The sequence below is a fragment of the Myotis lucifugus genome, unplaced genomic scaffold (genome assembly GCF_000147115.1).
Source record: "Myotis lucifugus unplaced genomic scaffold, Myoluc2.0 scaffold_53, whole genome shotgun sequence".
In the NCBI taxonomy this organism is placed as follows: Eukaryota; Metazoa; Chordata; class Mammalia; order Chiroptera; family Vespertilionidae; genus Myotis; species Myotis lucifugus.
In genome coordinates, this window is record NW_005871101.1 from 2,032,090 (window position 1) to 2,053,000 (window position 20,911).

Genomic DNA, 20,911 nt, shown 5'->3' on the forward strand with positions numbered 1-20,911 from the left:
TAGTTCAAGTCCAGACTTTAGGGAGAAAAAAATTGGACTAGTGAATGATGATCCATATCATCTTCTGGAGCCAGCTGTCCATCAGTGTGAGGGGCCTCCCCTATGATTGCACACCAGGGAACAGCATGGTTTGACAGTGGGATTGCTCTGGAAGGTGGCTTGGGAGTAGCAAGAACTTCTGTTTAAAAGTACAATGCTAGAAATCATATTTTGAGAAATTATGAAATGCCTGCTCTTTATTCCTTTCTCCTTCTCTGTTCATACCACCATGTGAGCTAATTCCCTCCAAATGAGTCAGTGGAAATAAGAACACTAATTTACATCAAGGTTCTGGATTTCTAAGTACTATCAGGTTGGCCATACCTAATTTAAGATCCAAGACGTCCAGAGTACGTCACAGGAGACCTAGTCACAAATGCCCTTTCTCCCCATTTTTTCAGCGTCTTAAAAGCGTCCTCTTCCCAAGCTGCTTGCCAGCAGACTCCTGCTTTCCAGGTCACTGGAAATACTGGCATGCTGCTCTCCACCAGGAAACATTAGATTCTGCCTCCTCTGTCTGGGAGCTGGTGAGTCTTCATCTCCAGATAAGACAGCGATAGTATTTGGTGATCAGATGGGCAGGCTGCTATCTGACAAAGTAACAGCATTTCTTCTCTTCTAATGCCAAAAAGGATTGCCTGGGTGCTTTAAGCCTGGTGCACCCGTTTTTAAATTTGGTTTTCTGTTGTTGTTGAACAGAGGTCTGTTTTCTCTGTTCATGCCCGATGATTAACGTGAGATTACCTACTCGGATCAGTTCTAAGTCACTAAAGGAAGGTAGAAGAAAGGCGAATCAATTAAATGTGAATAGTTGTTGAGAGGTTACTGGGCACAAGAAACTGTGTTTGGCTCACCAGGGGTTAATATAAGATTGGTTTATTCAAAACCATCTTAAGAAAAAGTGACAGTCTCCCAAACCATAAATGATTCTGTATTTTTTCTTTAAAAATAATATTAGCTAATGTGAACCTAATTGAAAGAAGTTTGGGGGTGGGGGTGGGGGTGGAGGGGAAGCTGTGGAAATGTCAAATTAAATAATAAAATGTGAAGTAGATAAAACTTTAGCGCTTTTAACCAAAGGCTGTTTTGATTATGCTGCATATATTTTGTTCCCAAGGATGGAAGAATTGTGGTAGATTGGAGGGAAGAATAACTGAGAGAGACAACAAAAGAACAGTTTGGGATAAGCCCTTAACAATGTTAAGAATGAGTACACCACCTACTACCAAGTTATGCTGTTCCACTTTGGTCAATTAAGCTCTGCTGGGCCATGCCACATCCCCCACACATGTAGCATGACGTTTTGCCACTAAGTGCTGTTCTACTGTTACTGCGTTAATAATAGAGGAAGGGAAAAAGAGACTTCGATAGGGTGAAGGAAGAAAGATATGCTTTCTGATCCTGTTTGGAAAGAGATGAAGAGCCAGGAGAATGGATGGGTTGTAGGGAAGAAGGCTGGGATAGGTGCAGCTCTGACGACCAATGCATGTGCTTTAGAACCTGACATCCCGGCATGTCCACATTCTAGTTTTAGAGCCTTGGCTTCATCCCCCAAATTCTCTGACACCCAGTGTCCTGTCCTGTGAAGGATACCACCACCATTCTAAAGTTATTTTGGTAGTTATTATGCACAGACTTGACAGCTGTGTTGTCTGGTATAATAGCCACTAGCCATGCAAGGCTATCTAGATTCAAATTAATTAAAATTAAATAAAATTTAAAATTCAGTTCTTCGGTTGCACTAGCCACATTTCAAGTTCTCGATAGCCACATGTGTCTATGGCTACCATACTGGACAGCACAAGAACATTTCATCATCACAGATAACTCTGCAGTACTGGGCTGCTCTAGATGGTCCACCGCTCTGGAGCTACACTGCCTGGGTTCAAATCCCAGCTCTGCCACTTAGTAGCTGTGTCACTTTGAACAAATGCTTTAACTACTCTGTGCCCTCTATTCCTCATCTTTGATTTGGAAGTAGTTAAAAGTAATATTTCCCTCACAGGGTTGTTGTAAAAATAACATATATAAATCAGTTAAAATCATGCCTAGTACATAGTAAGCATCCTGTAAGTGATGCAACTTTTCAGTAAAGGTTACCCAAGATAAGATATGGGCAGCATCTGGCACATAGGAGAGCATGAGTCAATATTTCTACCTCAGATGTGCAGACATAGAAGACAGAGGAAAACACTCTTTTTTATGCAGTACTAGAGGCCTGGTGCACAAAATTCGTGCATAGGTAGAGTCCCTAGGCCTGGCTGGCGATCAGGGCCAATCAGGGCCTTCCTTCCTCCCTCTTGCCCTCCCTCTTGCTGCCAGCTGCCGGCCGGGGCCTTCCTTTATTCTGCGCCACTCCCTGGTGGTCAGCACACATCATAGCAAGTGGTCAAACTCCCAGACAGTTAAACTCCTGAGGGGACAATTTGATATTAGCCTTTTATTATATAGGATGATTTGCATTTTAGACATATAACCATTTAACATATCAGCTTTTAGCCTCATAATAAAAGATTCCCTCTTAGTTTATTTTACCCTTTATCTACTTACAACAGAATGAAACCAAGAGTTCAAACTAATAGGGCACTGTTTCAGTCCTGCGATGTGCCTCAAGGAGAGTTCACTCCTTTTTATTTGGGGATTTCTCACTAACAAAACGGAATGGGGGGCCTGGCCAGACTCAGACCATAAGCAGGAAGGATTTATACTGTCAGCACTTGCCTATGACAGATGGACCCAATTAAGCATCCTCAAGCCCAGACTCTGAACACAGAGGGTTATTTGCTGGGGTAGCCTTCAGTTGTCAAAATATAATATGAAATTTGGCCCATCCCCTTTACCATCCCACTTGGTTCTAGAGAGATTGTGTGCATTAAGAATAGAGGTCCATGAACTCATGGATCTCATTGATACAGAACATAGTAAAGTAAGCTCTCCTTGGGCTGATTCTAAACATTGGGCATCATGGCCATCTCTTCCAGAGGAGGCAAAAAAAAAATAGGTGAGATCTGGGCTGATGTCTTCTGAGGAAAAGGAGGAGGTCAATGACAGCAGTCTCAGACAGGCCACTCCAAGCATGGGTCAAAGTATAAAGATGACCAAAGAGTCCAGATGAACCTGAAAGTTTATAAACCATTTGACCCTTTGCCTTAAGGCATATTTATATTCTTGTTCATATTTGTCAAGCTGATTCTCCTTTTTTTTCATGTTGAACTAAATAGCATTTAGTCTCTTTTTCCCCTTTAGACCACTTTTTCAGCAAAGACATCCTAGGATCAGCATAATGGTTTCTTGATGTTGACTTATACTGTCTAACACATGGTCACATCTCAATATCATTGTGATTCCACTTAATAGTAGATACCATATTAAGAACTAAAACTGTACCAGCAGTGAGAATCTTACGGAGGATGTGTTATTCCTTTTAAAATTCCATTATACTGAAAAAGAAAAAAATCACAGTAGCTTATTCCTAAAAGAATGATAGGAGAGTTCCATGTAACTTGCATATGACATAGACACACAAACCATGGCCCTCACTGCTGTAAAAGGAAATGAGAGTGAGGAGGACTTGGACAACTGTGTGGAATGCCTCTGGCAGGTGAAGTGAGAGAGATGAGGGTTTTAGCACTTTAGTGCATTCATTGAATTTAGCAACAAGGAAACCATTGACCTCAGCAAAAGAAGGCACATGCTCATTATTCTGGGATCTTTTGTTTTGTTTTGAAAAAAAATTTTTTTTTCTGATTTTAAAGGAATATATGCTGACCACAAAAAAGATGAATATAGAAATCATTCCTAAATCCACCATACATAGATCCATACTTTTAATATTTTAGCACATGAATGAAATTGGATCATATTTCATGCACAATTCTATATTCTTTATTGTTGTAGTAGCTTTAATTTATTATATCTTGAGTAGTTTTCATGTCCACGAATATTATTTTAGAACAATATTTTAATGTTTGCTTACTATTCTATTCTTTGAATGCCTTTAGTTTATTAAACTCTGTTCCTATTTTTGAACACTTAGGCTGTTTCCAATTTTTACCACTATATATAAAACTGCAGAGGATACCCTTGAGAAAAAAATTTTTTTCACCTCATTATTTCCACATGATAGGTTTACTTTCCAAAAACATGTATGTCAGTTCACACTCCCTCCACCATCAGTGTACGGAAGCATCACTTCTTTGACCCCCTCCTCAGAAATGAGTATTTTTATTTTTTTTGACCTTTGCCATATTAATAAGAGAAAATGTCCCCTTTTATTTGAATACTTGTGATAATGGACATATTGTTCCATTCTGTTAACTATTTATATTTGCATTAACAGTTGCACCTTACGGTGCTCTGTGAGGAATACATTTGAACTTAAGAACTTGCAATCTGGGAAATTTTTAACTCAGCAGCTTGGAAGCAAGCACTTTTCAGTTGAATAGCTTATAGGTTGGAAATCCCTTTAGAAGTCCCCAAGTGAAATCTGGCATTCCTCTGTGACTTGGGGCTGTTGGAATTGAAATATGCTCTCCCAGCTTTCAGATTTCCTGATGAAGTGGCTTGATATAGTCGAAGAAACCTGCCTCTGGAGAGGAATTCTCTGGGCTGTGAATTCAGAGTGTATCCCTGGGGCCTGCAGCTCACAGATCCTGTGTAGGTGCCTTCCTCAAAGTAGACTCTGAAGCTAGAAATGAAGAGGGCAAAGCAGAGCTCCATTTTTCAAAAACGTATTACATTCTTAGGCTGTCAAAGTCTGTGATTTAGAAGATTTTTATTACTCTAATTGGGTAAAAGACTATTTGAGGTCTCCAAGGAGCTACATGGAATATCTACATCAAAAAGTACTACATGGGATGTCTACATCAAAAAATACAACTCTAACCTTAACTAAATTTTAATAATTTCAGATTAAAGATTTTAATACTATAATATTGTGGATTTTTAATGGTCTTCCCTTGAGTTAATGAATATAAAAGGATCAAAAATATATAGAGATGATTTATTTATAGTTAGAGAAAATGTTTAATTTCCCATCGGGAAATTAAATGCATAAAAGCATTCAGTGAAAATAGTTTTCTCATTTGTAAAATCTGAGACTTGAATCAAATGATTTCTAAGATTCTGTCTTCTTTGATTTTATACACAAAGAGTAATTAACAAAGGAAGTCATCTTACATTGCAATATATGTCTCAAGATAGCAGGGATTATTACAAACTGTGATTGCAAATGATATCTTTTATAAAGAAATATTTTATGCCTAGTACTCTGTTTTAGTTCTATGGAGAAATTGTTTTTTCTACAAATATTTGCTGGTTACCTACAGTGTACTAGTCTCTGCTGTGATCACTAGGGAGTCAGCAAAAAACGACACAGACAAAATCCCTACCTTCAAGGAGATTACAGTCTAGAGCAGGGGTCCTCAAACTACGGCCTGCGGGCCACATGCAAATACAAATATTGTATTTGTTCCAGTTTTGTTTTGTTTTTACTTCAAAATAAGATATGTGCAGTGCGCATAGGAATTTGTTCATAGTTTTTTTTTTTAAACTATAGTCCGGCCCTCCAACGGTCTGAGGGACAGTGAACTGGCCCCCTGTTTAAAAAGTTTGAGGACCCCTGGTCTAGAGGGAGGATACAGACAATGAAAATATAAATAAATGTCAAATGGTGGTCAATTACTCAAAATATAGAAGATGATAGATGATGATAGATAGATAGATAGATAGATAGATAGATAGATAGATAGATGATAGATAGATAGATAGATAGATAGATAGATAGATAGATAGATAGATAGATAGAACATGAGGGAAGGAGAATGAAAGACAAGGACAACTGTTAGCTCAGCTGGTACAGGAAGGTCTCCCTCCACAGAAGTGACATTTCTGCTGAGATCAGAATTATGAGAAGGAGAGAGTCATGCAAAGACCTGGGGCAAGAGATTCCAGGTAGAGGAAACAAGTGTGAAGTGTCTGAAATAAGGAAGAGCTCTCTGTGTTTCAAGAACCAAAAGGAGGTCAACATGCTGAACCAAGAGGAATGGTGTTGGGAGATGAACTTGGAGATGAAGTAGACACCATAACGTGTAGTGCCCTGTAGGCTAGAGTAAGGAATCGGGATTTCATTTTCTTTGTGGTATAAAACCATTTGGAGGGTTTGAATGAGATCCTAGCCTGTGAGAGTGAAACAGTCTGTGCAAGGCAATTTAATATATACTGAGCTGGGGGTTCCATAGGAAATCAGAGGAGAGGAGGCCCAAGTAGTCAACACGCATGATACCATGCAGAGCCCTGTGAACTTGGACCTGGGGCCAGTGGGAGAAAAGAGTGGGAGGTGAGGTCAGGCTGTGAGTTCCTCCCTGACTTGGGTGCTAGAGGAGAAACGTGGTACTTCAGTGCTGAATAACCAGATCTCTGGACAAGCTTCTCTCACTTCTCTCGCTGAGTAGACATTCTCGCTGGTACACGTTCTCTTGAAAGTGTTTTCACAACTGTGTCTGCCAAATAAATAAACAGATGATATTCTCAACCCCTGGAGTGTTGACAAACAGGGAAACAGAATGGGAAATGTTTTTTAAGCAGAAATATTGTCCCAGACTAGGTAAAAATCAATCCTCCTAAGGTGTTTTTTTTTAATTATTTATTTCAAACAAATAAATTTAAGATGACTTCTTACTGTTTTGTTCTGCTTGATGTCAGAAGCAGGTGAATTTTGGATTTATTATGGTTGCTAAAGAAAATCAATATTTATATCTTTACAGAATTAGGTGTGGAAATACAGGAACGAACACAACAGAGTCTCTAAGTTTATCCCTCAGATGCATAGACTTCTACTCGTTCCAGAAAAAAAAAAAGCCTTAAAAACAAAATACAATTGCTTTGCCTAGTATATAGCATGGGCTCAATGAGATGAGTTATATAATGGTCACAGCTATTCACATCCTCCTTTATAAGAAAAGAATATAACCTGGCCCTTTGCCATGTGACTAAAATGCCTTCTATGGGAGGGGTATGCAACCCAGCCCATTAACTAGGGGCTTGGTCATTTGACTTACTTTAGCCAATAGAAAGTCTGTGGAAATGCCACTTCCACCAGAAGCAGAAGAGGCGTTGCTCATTCCTACCAGTCCTTGTTCTTGGCCTGAGCCAGGAGAGAACCACACGTGTCAGGTAGAGCCTGCCCTCCAGCCTGAATCCAGAATGAGCAGACATGTGGAGGCTCGCAGTCCAGACTGACAAAAGGACCTGAAGCCACTCCACAGCCTGGAGCAGAGTCATGGCAAGAGATAAATGTCATTGCTGTGACTTATGAAATTTGAGGTTGTTTGTTACTACAAAAGCTGACTAAAGCACTCAATAACTTATTAGAAACAAAGAAACAACAAGCTTTGAAAAAGGAAGATGAATTGGTATGATCTCTTTTGCATAGCCACTCAGTTGTCATAGATTCAAACTCACCTTTAAAGCCATTCCAAGCAAACCAAAGCCAGCTGTATCTGAGATTCCACACGCAATATAAATGGACTAGCAGTTATTACATTGTTAAGTAATATGGTGGGTGATCAAAAAATACCTGAGTGTTCGCTCCGGCAGCACATATATTAAAATTGGAACGATACAGAGAAGATTAGCATGGCCCGTGTGCAAGGATGATACACAAATTCGTGAAGCGTTACATATTTTAAAAAAAGAATAATAACACTTGAGATGGGTTTGATCTATCAAACACTTAGCAAAGATATAACTGGGGAGATCAGTAATCTGGGAAATCAGAAACCCTGGCTTTTAAGCCAATTGTATATCAGAGTGAATTTGTCAGGCACCAACATTGTATGATTTAAGAGTTTGCACGCGCGCGCGCGCACAAACACACACACACACACACACACACACACACAGAGCAAGACATCTTCCCAACCACTCTGTCATGGTCCAGAAATGCCAAGCATAATAAACTGCGAGCTGCCCATGTACAAATCAGAATGTGATTGGACTAGAATCTGAAACATGTAAAACACTGCTGGTCACTGAAGAACTGAAGATGTTTAGTCTGGGAAAGATAAGACTCCAAGAGATACGACAGTTGTCTGCAAAAACTTAAAGGCTTTTCCTGTAAGCAGATTAGCCCTCATTTGTACAGATACAAAGAGCAAAACAGGGCACAACAATAGAGAGTTCCCAGGCCACAGATCTCAATTCAATTTACTAGGGTGCTTTGTTAGGGCTGGGCAGACCCTGAGATTCAGACACACCTGACCTGTATCTGACCACCAGTGTAAGGTCAGCGTGACTGACAGGCCAGTACATCCACAGTGAGGGCCACAGGCGAACACAGAGCCTTATCTGGCAAGCTCAGAAGGACTAGAAGAGCAACAGAAGCAAGGACCTCAGCAGAGCCTCTGCCATCAAAGACTCTGGCTGAGTGAGCCACAGGTACGAAGGTCAGAAGGGGGTCATGCTTTCAGGGATACAGTGATGACTATAGGTGAACCCACCATGTCCCAGCCACCCGATGGTGTGTGTGCATCTTGGGCAGAAAAGCCAAGAGTATAGAAGAATGAGAGGAGGTATAACCCCCAAGGGCCCAAGCAAATCTGCTGCGATGCCTCTTTAGATAAAACACAGGGAGGGAGAAAGCCACTCTCTGCAAACGTGGGGGAGGGTGAGCATGAGTCCCAGGCAGTGAAAATACCAGGGCGTTCAGAAGAAACTCAGGGGAGTTTCAGCAAAGAAAAGCCCTGGATAAGGACTGGGCAGCAGGCCAGGGGTCCTCTGAGAGCTGCCTATGGAGGCAGAGGTGGTGGGAGAGGGTGTCAGCAGCAGCGGACCAAGCGACCTGGCCAGGTGCCAGAGCAGAGTAGTTTGAGCTAATGCTCCCATAGCACTCACACACGCTGTGCCAGGCCCTGGGCTGACAGCTTCACACGGATTACCTCCTTCGCTCCTTACACCACCTGTGAGCTAGGTACCCTTACTATCCCATCTCATAGATGGCAAAACTGGAACATATAGAGGCTTTGCCCAGGGTCACTTAGCTAGTAAGAGCAGAGCTAGAATTTGAACCCAGAGAACCTGGGTGCTGAATTCTGTCCTTAAAGGAGCCAGGAGCTCAGCCCAGAGCAGGAAAAGCAGTGAGGCTGGAGGGGAGAAGGGTTAGTGCAGGAGCCCCAGAAGGCTCCTTCTGACCCTGCAGTCACCAGGTGGGCCTCATCAAACCAGGCACCTTGCACTCTAACTGTAGCCAGGCCTCTCCAGAGGACATTGATTAGAAGAATTCTGTAGCCATCCTAACTGTCCAGCCAAGGTTCCCTGCTGCTCCAAATGTTTCAGCACAGGCTGGACGATTACTCATGGGAGTGGCATAAAGGGATTTCTGTAATCCCTCAGTGTATTTGCAAAATCAGGAAGGAATGATTAGGGATTGTTTACCATTTTGTTATCCTCTGTTTCTGTTGGGGTCCAACCCCAACGGGTCCAGGGGTCCCCAAAGGTGTGGACGGAGTCGGCGAAGAATGAATGACATGGAAACTGGTTTCAGTTCATCAGCATAGCGAGGTTCTCCCTCCAGGATCTCCAGCGAAGTTCTGGTTAGGAACTCCAACCAAGTTCTGGTCAGGATCTCCAACCAAGTTCTGGTGCCATGTTCTCTCGCTAGGTTCTCCAGCCAGGTTCTCCAGCCAGGTTCAGTCACCAGGTTCTTTTGCCATGTTCTGTCTAGGTTCTCCAGTGAAGTTCTGTAGCCAGGTTCTGTCCAGGATCTTTTGCCATGTTCTCTGGCTAGGTTCTGGTTAGGATCTGATGAGGATCTGATGAGGATCTGATGAGGATCTGATGAGGATCTGATGATTATTGTCTTGATACATCCGTATTTATACCAGCCGATTTTAATCCTGTCAATTTCTATTACAAAGGTTAGGGCGTTTCTTATCTCCATTCCAGGGAGTAAAGATTATGTAGCTTAACTACCCGCCTGGCACTTAATTAAGGGGTTGTATCTCCCCCTAACCTCAGGGAAAAATCCCCACCTGGGGAAACAACCTTTCTCGGAGAGGTGACCTTGGTTAAAACACATGGCGCCAAGAAGGTGAGCAAACATATTAAGAACAGTATGCCATATATGCCAGGTCCCTTGAAACAGCAAGGATGGACCGGCTCCCGGCAAATTCCCCCTTTTTTATTTTTTAAATGATAGCGCATGTAAATCAGCGGCCACCTCTCAGATTGGGTTGTTTAAGACTCAGAAGAAGACTGACAAGCAATGATAGCGAGCATAGCTATAAACATAGTGGATGGAGTGCACAAGGAACCTTGTTCTTGTAGAAGGTTGCTGGCCTCTTCAGTCAAGGGATTTCAGCTGTCCTCAAGTCGGGGGTTTGGTTGTCCTTGTTGATCTGGCTAGCGGGCAGCCATTGGCGACGGGCTTCCCGAAGCATCAGCGAGTTGAAGGGCTGCATCAAAGGGTCCATCAGGGTCGTGCTTGATGGTGGTGTCGGTGTCCGGGGAGGAGTCAGCTGTGCCCTCTGGGTCAGACGATATGGATGATACCGGGGAGGAGGAGGATGAGGAGGAGATAGAGGGTCGTGTGACATAAGGTCGGATTAGACGGTCTGGAATCCACACAGGTGAGTCTGCATCCTGTGGAAACATACAAGCATCTCCTCTCCCCCAGGTTAAAAGTACATCAGGTCCCTTCCAGGCTCCTGTAAGTTTTTCCATTTGACGAAATAAGTGAGTTTCTGCTAAGTGAAAGTTTCTTTTGCTGATTTACCCAGAGTCCTCGGACTTGGCTGAGAGAGTAGCTTCCACTTCTTGCTTTTCTACCATCTGTTGGGCCTCAGTTGTTAACTTCTTCAGCTGACCCCATCTTGGCACCTCAGTCCCTTGCATAGCCTTTCTTTTCTTCTTTTTTCTGATTTTCTGTCATCAGGGCAACTCTAAGTCTTTGGAACGATGGGACAAGGAGCTTCTCTGGGCCCATTGTGGTGATACACGTAATGCATTTACTCAATCCAAAGCAGGCATTAAAAAGAAAAACCCCAAATGCTCTCTTGTATCCATTTTAAGAGTAGGATTGGCGCTTTCCGCTATTACCTGAGTCCTGATCTATCACCCCAGGGATAGCTTGCCAATCCTGCACTTTTCCGGGGTGGAAAGGCTGCAGTGGGGTTAAGGATAAGGCTCCTTGGGCCTACCTTCTCCCATGCCTTTACATTTACCTTTCCGGCACCTTTCCTTCCTCAGAAAAGCATGGACATACTTCTTGTATAAAACATTCCGTCTGACTGGGAGTAACCTTAACTCCTCTGCTAGCAAGCATATGTGTTAAAAGATCAATACAGAGTCTTCTTTCTTTGGACTCAGTACGGCACATCTTCTCAATCTAAGTTCTGTACTATCCACCTTCTTACCCTACTTATCCTCTATAGGGGGGTCTGCAGCACCCTGATGGAGTCCTATCCGTCCCGAGTGTGGGGGTTCTCAATGGGGGGGGCTTACCTAGGGGAATCCTGTTCCAGGGGTTCCCAAAGGTGTGGACGGAGTCGGTGAAGACTATCCACCCTTTTTCTACAGTGGAGTCCTATCCGTCCCGAGAGTGGGGTGCTTACCTAGGGGAATGGGGGGGCTTACCTAAGAGTCCCTGTTCGGGCGCCAATTGTTGGGGTCCAACCCCAACGGGTCCAGGGGTCCCCAAAGGTGTGGACGGAGTAGGCGAAGAAGGAATGAAATGGAAACTGGTTTCAGTTCATCAGCATAGCGAGGTTCTCCCTCCAGGATCTCCAGCGAAGTTCTGGTTAGGAACTCCAACCAAGTTCTGGTCAGGATCTCCAACCAAGTTCTGGTGCCATGTTCTCTCGCTAGGTTCTCCAGCCAGGTTCTCCAGCCAGGTTCAGTCACCAGGTTCTTTTGCCATGTTCTGTCTAGGTTCTCCAGTGAAGTTCTGTAGCCAGGTTCTGTCCAGGATCTTTTGCCATGTTCTCTGGCTAGGTTCTGGTTAGGATCTGATGAGGATCTGATGAGGATCTGATGAGGATCTGATGAGGATCTGATGATTATTGTCTTGATACATCCGTATTTATACCAGCCGATTTTAATCCTGTCAATTTCTATTACAAAGGTTAGGGCGTTTCTTATCTCCATTCCAGGGAGTAAAGATTATGTAGCTTAACTACCCGCCTGGCACTTAATTAAGGGGTTGTATCTCCCCCTAACCTCAGGGAAAAATCCCCACCTGGGAAAACAACATTTCTCGGAGAGGTGACCTTGGTTAAAACACATGGCGCCAAGAAGGTGAGCAAACATATTAAGAACAGTATGCCATATATGCCAGGTCCCTTGAAACAGCAAGGATGGACCGGCTCCCGGCATGTTTCCTTCCTCTCTCCTCTCCTCTCCTCTCCTCTCCTCTCCTCTCCTCTCCTCTCCTGTCCTCTCTTCTCCTCTCCTCTCCGGCCAACTCCAACCTAATTCGATAATCCTACCTCAGTGAACTTCTAAGCTGTAATTATTTTCATCCTGACCCAAACCTGCTCTTACCGTCATTATCCTTGGAACCCGCTGAACCCTCAAGCACCCAGCAAACACCACAGTGATGACTCTCTTCTCCCGGAGGCCTTGTAAGCCTTCCTCAGGTAAAGCTGCGAAGTATTTTGAGAAACTGGAATTAAAGTGCTGGAGAAAGCACAATGCACATTCATTACTCATCCTGGAAACACTACAGCAATGAGCTTCCAAAACTGTCTTTGATGAACATAATCTGGGGGTAATGAATATGGATATTGCCAATAGTCACTGAGAAGCATGTTTTCTCTTGTACATTTTGTTCTCTCCGGTTAAATTTCCAACCAGGACAGGAAATGCCCTGAGCCCCTGCTTGCATCAGTAAAGCAAGCGCTCGGAAGAAAAGACAGAGTCAGAGTCGGGGAGGAATCCTCGCCATCTCTACTGTTGTTCTACTTGAGTTTTCTTCACCACGGTTCTTAATTGTCTATTCAATAGAAACCATCACCTCTCCACCAAGCCTGGTTCATTTCTCAGTGTCCTTCTGAAAGTGTGTGATGAAGGCTGGTCAGGACAAGTATCCCAGAGGATGTCTCTAGACAGCACAGCCTCTGTCATCACTGTCAACAGACATCAGCTGCCTAGAAGCCCAGCCGCCTGCCCAGGGAGAGAAACCGGAAGGACCTGTCCGACTTGTGGCCCCATGGGGAAAATGGCAATGTATTAGGGTTCTCCAGAGAAACAGAATCAGTAGGATGTATACAGATACAGATGAGGTGATTCATTAGAGGCATTGGCTCCCATGTTATGGAGGCCAAGAAGTCCCACCATTAGCTGTCTGCAAGCCAGAGAACCAGGAAAGTCGGCATTGTGTTTCAGGCTGAGTCTGAAGGCCTGAGAATCAGGAGGGACCAGTGTTGTAAGTTCCAGTCTGACTCCAAAAGGAACCAGGAGCACCAATGTCCAAGGAGAGGAGACGATAGATGTGTACACTCAAGCAGAACCAGGAACTCACCCTTCCTCTGCCTTTTTGTTCTCAATGGATTGAATAACCACCCATACTGATGAGGGCAATCTTCTTAGTCTAGAAACTCAAACATTAATCTCTTCCAGAGACACCCTCACACACACCCCAAAAATAATATTTTACCCACTGGTATCCCTAATCCCAGTCAGGCTGAAACATAAAATCAACCATCACAGGCAGTATCTGGTTTTCCACACCCAGCACTTCAGTCACAACTGGTGGTGGAGGGCAGTAGACCCCAACTCTGCCTTGCTAGAATCACCTGGGGGGGCTTTAACAAGTCCCTATATCTAGATCAGTTAAGTTGGGGTTTCTGAGGTTGGGGCAGGTACCAGTGTTTGTGAAAGATCCCTGGGTAATTCCATTGTGCAGCCAGGATGGAGAACCACAGCCTCCCTCAGCAGGAGGTGCACACCTCACTCACCTTTGTACATTGTCTTGGGACTAACTTACCATCACGCATGATTCCTCAGTTAACTTCGCACAGCAGCTACAATGTACAGCTACAATGAGCTTTTAAGAATATAAATGATATTGTTTTGGACAGTTTGCTCAGTAGTTAGAGCGTCGACCTGCGAACCAAAGGGTTTCGGGTTCGATTCCCAGCTTCTGTGGGAGGCAACCAACCAACTCTTTCCTACCCCCCATCTTTTCCTTCCACTCTCTAAATCAATGGAAAAAAATATCCTTGGATGAGGAATGACAAACAAACAAAGAATAAAGAATATACATCACATCATGTCACTTGCCTGAATAAAACCCTCCAATGGCTTTGCACTGAATCTAGAGTAAATTCAAGCCCCTCATCTTGGTTTGTGAGACACTCAACAGTCTGACCCTGCACACCTCAGGCAGGAGAGCCAAGAGTGAGGACAGGAGCTCTGCAATGGACACCCCAGAGCCAAGTGCTTGCTCTGCCTTTATGGGCTGGGTGACTTCCGAGAAGTTACTGGACCTCTCCCTGCCTCCACTGCCTCATCTATAAGGCAGATTTGTTGCTAGGATTAAATTAGTCAACACACGTAAAGCTCTACATAGCACTTAGATCCTCCCCGTCCCCCTGTCCAAGTCTCAGTTCCAGAACAGCCACTCTGGCTCTTGCCTGTGGACCCCCCTGCAAGAAGAGTGACACCTGGCATGACTGGCTCCTTTTCATCACTCAGGAGACAATGTCGTGACCACAGAGACTCCTTCACCCCTTCATCACCCTGTTTGATTTCCTTTGTAGCCTGTATTCATTTGCTAAGGCCGCTGTAAAAAAGTACGACAAGCTTGAACAACAGAATTTGTTGTCTCACATTCTGGAGGCTGGAAGTCTGAGATCCAGGTGTCGGCAGGGTTGGTTTCTTCCCCGGGCTGTGAGGAAGGATCTGTTCCATGGCTCTCTCCTAACTTGTGGTGGTTTCCCAGAAATCCTTGGTGTTCCTTGGCTTATAGATGTGTCACCCTGACCTTTGCTTTCATCTTCACATCTTGTTCTCTCTGTGTGTGTGTGGCTTTATGTCCAAATCTCTTTTTATAAGGACACCAGTCAAATTGGATTAGGTGCCCATCTTATTCCAGTATGACCTCATCTTAACTAATTACATCCGCAATGACTCTATTTCCAAGTAAGGTCACATTCTGCGGTCCTGGGGATTAGAGTCTCAACATATTCATTTGAGGGTATCACAATTCAACCCATACTCTTCTCTTGAACCATCTGGTTCTATTTGTCTACCTGAGTATTGTATTGCCTTGTCTCTCCTCACTCAATGTCATTGTTTATACTGTGTGATTTTTCTGCAGAAAAAAAAAGAAGTCATGCTATGCTTTGTAATGGGGGGGAAAAAAAGACTTTCCAGAAAAATAAACAAACAAATGACCGCCTTTGCATTGTGATTTGGCTCTCCATCACCTCCCATTCTAGATGGGAAGCTCCATGACAACCGGTACCACATCTTCACACACCTAAACCTAACACAATGCCTGACACATAATAGATGTTCAATATATGCTGGCTGAGTTGAAATTAGAACAGATAATACTGAATTTCCCCACAAGAGTGCAAGCAAAGCAGTTGTTCTTGCAGCTTCCCTGGTATACATGTGACACATTTTCTCACAAATCTAGAAATGTGAAAAAAAATAAATAAAAGAATACTGACACTCTAGGGCCTAGAGTCTAGGCTTTTAAATGACTCTGGCATATAAAGTGGCACTATCAAACTGTATTGACACCTAAGGTACTGTTAAGAGTTAAAACACAACAAACCTAAAGAACAAAATAAACTGATGAACAAAATAGATCCGGAGACATAGAAACATGGAACAATCTAATGAATCCCAGAGGGAAGGTGGGGGTGAGGGGGGTGTGGGGAGTGGGGGGAGAGATTAACCAAAGAACTTATATGCAATAAGCATAACTAATGGACAACAAACCTAAAGAACAAAATAAACTGATGAACAAAATAGATCCGGAGACATAGAAACATGGAACAATCTAATGAATCCCAGAGGGAAGGTGGGAGTGAGGGGGGTGTGGGGAGTGGGGGGAGAGATTAACCAAAGAACTTATATGCATATATGCATAACCCATGGACACAGACAATAGTGTGGTGAAGGCCAAGGGTGGGCTAGAAGAGGTCAATGGGGGTGGGGGAGTGGGAAGGGGGGCATCTTTAATACTTTCAACAATAAAGATACATTTTTTAAAATTTAATTAAAACACATCATGGAGCAATACTGTCAAGTCTAGGAGAAAATTTAACCAGTGGGGTAATCACCCAACTCCTAATTAGGTGCTGTTTGCGGAGGCTTTAGAGACAAACAAGGGTTACATTAAGTACTAAGTAGTATTCATTAATATTAGTATATCACATGGGCTGGTACTTATAAATGTAAATGTCCTAGGCCTATCAGCACAATAAAATATCCAGCTATACTTTAAATTTTTCTTTATAGGATTTTTTACCACTTCTGGCTTCCAAAGAAAATAGCTTCATATAATCTTTGCATTTTCTAACTTGACAACACTTTTGAAATCATATAATACAATAGTTGTTAATTCTATCAGACCCAATACCTCTCTTTTGTGATAAGTATTTGGCCACACCCCTCTTTAACATCCTGAAGCAAAATTCATGGATAAACTGCCTGTATATAACATATTTCACTATGTAAACACTCAAGCATGTCCAAATGAGGTTGTCAGATGCATGCACTACATGAAGAAATACTACACATGGGCCAGTTCCAAATGGCAGGCTATTCCACATGTGCGGTGGGAGAGGCAGTACCATGGTAACATTGCCAGGGGCACTGGTGTTCTGAAATGGTGAAGAACTCTTAAGTTCCAAACTAAAGAAATTACGATCTTCCTTCAATTTATCCTATAGTTGCCTTCCTGAAAAGTTCAATGAACTTGTATATTAAAACTGACCTTCCCCCAAAATCCCATGTGTTCATATGTAAAACAAAGTTAGGTTTTAGATTCAGATCATCATAACCAGAATTTTCACCTATTCCCACACATTCAGCATCTCTGGGGCCCATCATCAAATTCCAGGACCACTCCCCCATCCTCAATCTGTGAGAGCAAAACAATGTTCAAAATATTTTTCACTTGGTCAAGTGAAAACCTGGATTATACTGTTCATTCGTAATAGTGGAACTGTTGGTTACTTTAATTCATATATTGTATGAATAAGGATGGATAAATTAGAACTATGCTCATCATTCATTATGTTAAAAAATTAGAATAATTGTGAAATGTTTTACTAACCTTTATTTTTCTTTGTTTGTATTTTCCTGGTTAGACTAATATGTGCTCATTAAGAAATATATTTGGGTGTATGCAACACAAGAAACATTTTTTATTTCATTTGAGAGCAAGGTTCCAAAACAATCCCACGGAATGGCGCTGGCCCTCTTGAGAGTCAGAGGTCTAATTTTACATCCTTATGTGAAAAATGAGGATATTGTGTCCCCCAAAGGATATGCCCCAGAATCACAGACCAACTCTTGGCCAAGCCAGGTAAAAAATACTTAAAGTTTGAACAGAGGAGCACATTTCATGTGCCAGGCATTGTCTTAAGCATGTTTCAGACACACCTCAACTTAATCTTCACATAAACACTAGGCAGACTTTATTATCCTCCTTGTACAGTTGAAACCCAAGTACAGAAAAGTGAAGCAACTTACATAAGGCCCCAGAGGAGTAAGTGACAGTGCCCTGACTCAAACCACGATCTTCCAAACAACTGTGCAACACAGTGCAAACTACAGACTGTCGTTCAGGACTGGAGGGGATACAAGTGGGGAATGAAGCCTTCCTACATATGAGTACACAGGATAGGCCAGCTCTCACAGCATAGTACATGGACCTCCAACCATCCCTCCAAGCCATGGTTTGTTTCCCATTGAGTCTCATCTTCTCTTTTTTTGTGTTCTTTCTGCAGACATTCATGCCCAGGAAAAGGCTGCTTTGGGTCCCTCTGGACCTTTCCTAAAAAGAAGATCCCTGTGCACTAAATGAGTTCCAGAAGCAGCCACTGAGGCTTCCATAGCCCTCTTCCATCAGTTGACTTTCACCAGAACCCCTACTACTCAGGATGAGTGGCTTCCTCGCCTCCCTGGACCCCCGGCGGGTACAGTGGGGGGCTTCCTGGTATGCCATGCACTCCAGGATCCTGCGCACCAAACCGGTGGAGTCCATGCTGGAGGGAACAGGGGGCACCACAGCACATGGTACCAAGCTAGCCCAGGTGCTCACCACCGTGGACCTCATCTCACTTGGCGTTGGCAGTTGCGTGGGCACAGGGATGTACGTGGTTTCTGGCCTGGTGGCCAAGGAGATGGCAGGACCTGGTGTCATTGTGTCCTTCATCATTGCAGCTGTTGCATCCATATTATCAGGTAAGGGTCTTCGTGCAGCAGAAGGCCTGTGGAAAGCATGCTTGCAGACCTATTACTGTTCATCCCACAGTTCTAGAGTATTTAGTGGTGAGATGTAGGAAGTGACAGAGAAGTGGTCTTCATGCTTCCTTTGTGCCTGGACTGCCAGGAGTTCAGGGATAAGTTTTGATTCAAATGTAATAACTACCTTTTCCACTGCTTTTTGATACAAATAATTATTCTGGTGCCAAACCATCTTTCAACTTCTTATTCCCTGCCATGTCCATTGGAAGAGATGTTGGTCCTTTTATAGGGAAGGGAGTGAATACAGCTAGGATATCATTATAAATAAAGGATAGGAAGAGTAGCAAAATAAGTCAGTAAATATGATATGATTAGGATTTGATGAACCTCAAACTGGTACTATGACTCCCAAGCAGGAGAAAACCAGGCTAGAAATACAAAGCCATTGTGAGACTCACAAAGTACATCTTCCACCACAGACTGATATTCTACAGAGTTGCTTTTCTACAAAGTAGCTTTTCTAGAGCTTTTCTCTCTCCTGGAGAAAGGATCATAAAACTCATTATTTGTTGGGTTTGAATCATAAAACTCATTATTTGTTGGGTTTTTTAAATGAGATACCAGGCTTAGGATTTATCATCTGTGAAATGGTTTTTCTATTTCCTTTCCCTCCTCTTCTTTTGAGTTGTGATCCACACAGTACCTTCCCAGAATGCCAGAGACAGGTCAATGGACAACTTGAACGAGAAGGAAAAGGAAAGCATTCTGCTTCTTGATAGTTACAATGCAAAAGCATGAGGTAGATCATGTGGTTCAATCCACGAAGGGGTGAATGTCATGTTCTTTTCAAATGTGTCATGAGGAGTAGGAATGCTAACTTATATTGGGAGGTCTGTGAGCTAATACATGCCATCACAAGTTATGCATTAATTTTTCATATCCCGACTACATGGTCTTCATCCACTTGGAATGCACAGACTAGAAACATGCAACCAGAAAGTTCACTGGTTTGCCGAAACCGGTTTGGCTCAGTGGATAGAGCGTCGGCCTGCGGACTGAAAGGTCCCAGGTTCGATTCCGGTCAAGGGCATGTACCTGGGTTGCGGGCACATCCCCAGTGGGAGATGTGCAGGAGGCAGCTGATCGATGTTTCTCTCTCATCGATGTTTCTAACTCTCTATCTCTCTCCCTTCCTCTCTGTAAAAAATCAATAAAATTAAAAAAAAAGAAAGTTCACTAGTTTATATTTGACACCTTTTTTATTTGATGAGGGAAATATTTCCAGACTGATTTCATCTGTCTCCTGTCATGGCTTACTTCCCTGTTGGTTTTATCACTATCTCCTTTTCTAAAGTCATCCTCTAATGTGTATGAATATCCCAATAATTGAGGTTCTTACAGAACAAAGGATTTTTCCTTATAGATGAAAATAAATTATTCACCTAGATAAATTTCATGAATATTTGAAATTCTGTTAACCTGATTGCAATCATTTTCAAACTTATTTGGCAAAAAAAAAAATTATTTGGGAGACAGTGCCAGATTTTTACCATTAATTTATAGATTTAAAAGTGTTAGCATATAGAGCAGACTAGCAATGGTAGGAATAAAGGCAGACATATAACCAGAGGGCCCTACAGAGACTATAGGGCAGACAGCTAAGAGTCCTTCCCAGTTAATGCAGGCTGCACATTCTCCTCTAGATTCATCCTGTTATGGCCCACGCCCCCAAATCATGATGGTTCTCATGAATGAATCACCCACATCTTTTCATTCATGATGCTACATTACATTTAGAAGCCAAACAGGCCCAGTCCCATACTGGGAGCCTACCCCCGTCACAGTGCTCATGGGTGCTATATAACCTAGACATTTCTACTGCTCAGGTGGACCTAAGATTGGACCAGTCACGTTGTACTGTAGTCTGTGCCAAGAGCCCTGATTGTGCACACTTCTTCCAACTTTGCACTCAGTGAGGTCATGTGGTTAATTTGATCCTCACCTCCACTGGTGCCACATCAGCCACTACCCTTGTGGATACACTCTGGTATTGTCATCACCTAGAATAGTTTTGCCTCAAGAACCTTAAACTAAAACCCCTGTCTCTGACTGTAGCTCATTCCCTTATTGCACTTGCTCCTAAATCTTATCAAGAATTCCCCCAAACCCTTTGACTCCTTCCCATTATCAACCTCTGAAAGACCCAGTAAAATGTAACTGAGGATCTCTGCCTTCCCAAGTCTGCACCCGGGTGAACAAGAGTTCTTGGGAAAGGTTACTCAACCCCACAGAGGAGCACGCCACAAAGTTAAGGTCTCCATCCGCCTTCTGCTGAGCCCATGAGTTCTTACACTTGTCCTTTATCAAATCTTCTCATTGATTTTTCTGCACTTTCACTGCTCAGTTCATATCTCTTCCCTTAGAGCAGACAAACCTTAATACCTCG

General features: G+C 43.0%; 1 protein-coding gene and 1 non-coding gene across 2 annotated transcripts in view; both read left to right on the forward strand.

Moving 5' to 3' along the window:
- Positions 1-7,619: 7,619 nt before the first annotated feature.
- On the forward strand, positions 7,620-7,726 carry LOC111826075. Its single transcript, XR_002829320.1, has one exon. It is a non-coding gene; the product is annotated as a U6 spliceosomal RNA (small nuclear RNA).
- A 10,432-nt stretch (positions 7,727-18,158) lies between these two features.
- Positions 18,159-20,911, forward strand: part of SLC7A14 (solute carrier family 7 member 14) — a 51,552-nt gene continuing 48,799 nt past the window's right edge. The window contains 1 exon segment of the mRNA XM_023753915.1: positions 18,159-18,462. Coding sequence (XP_023609683.1) covers positions 18,159-18,462 — 304 coding nt within the window.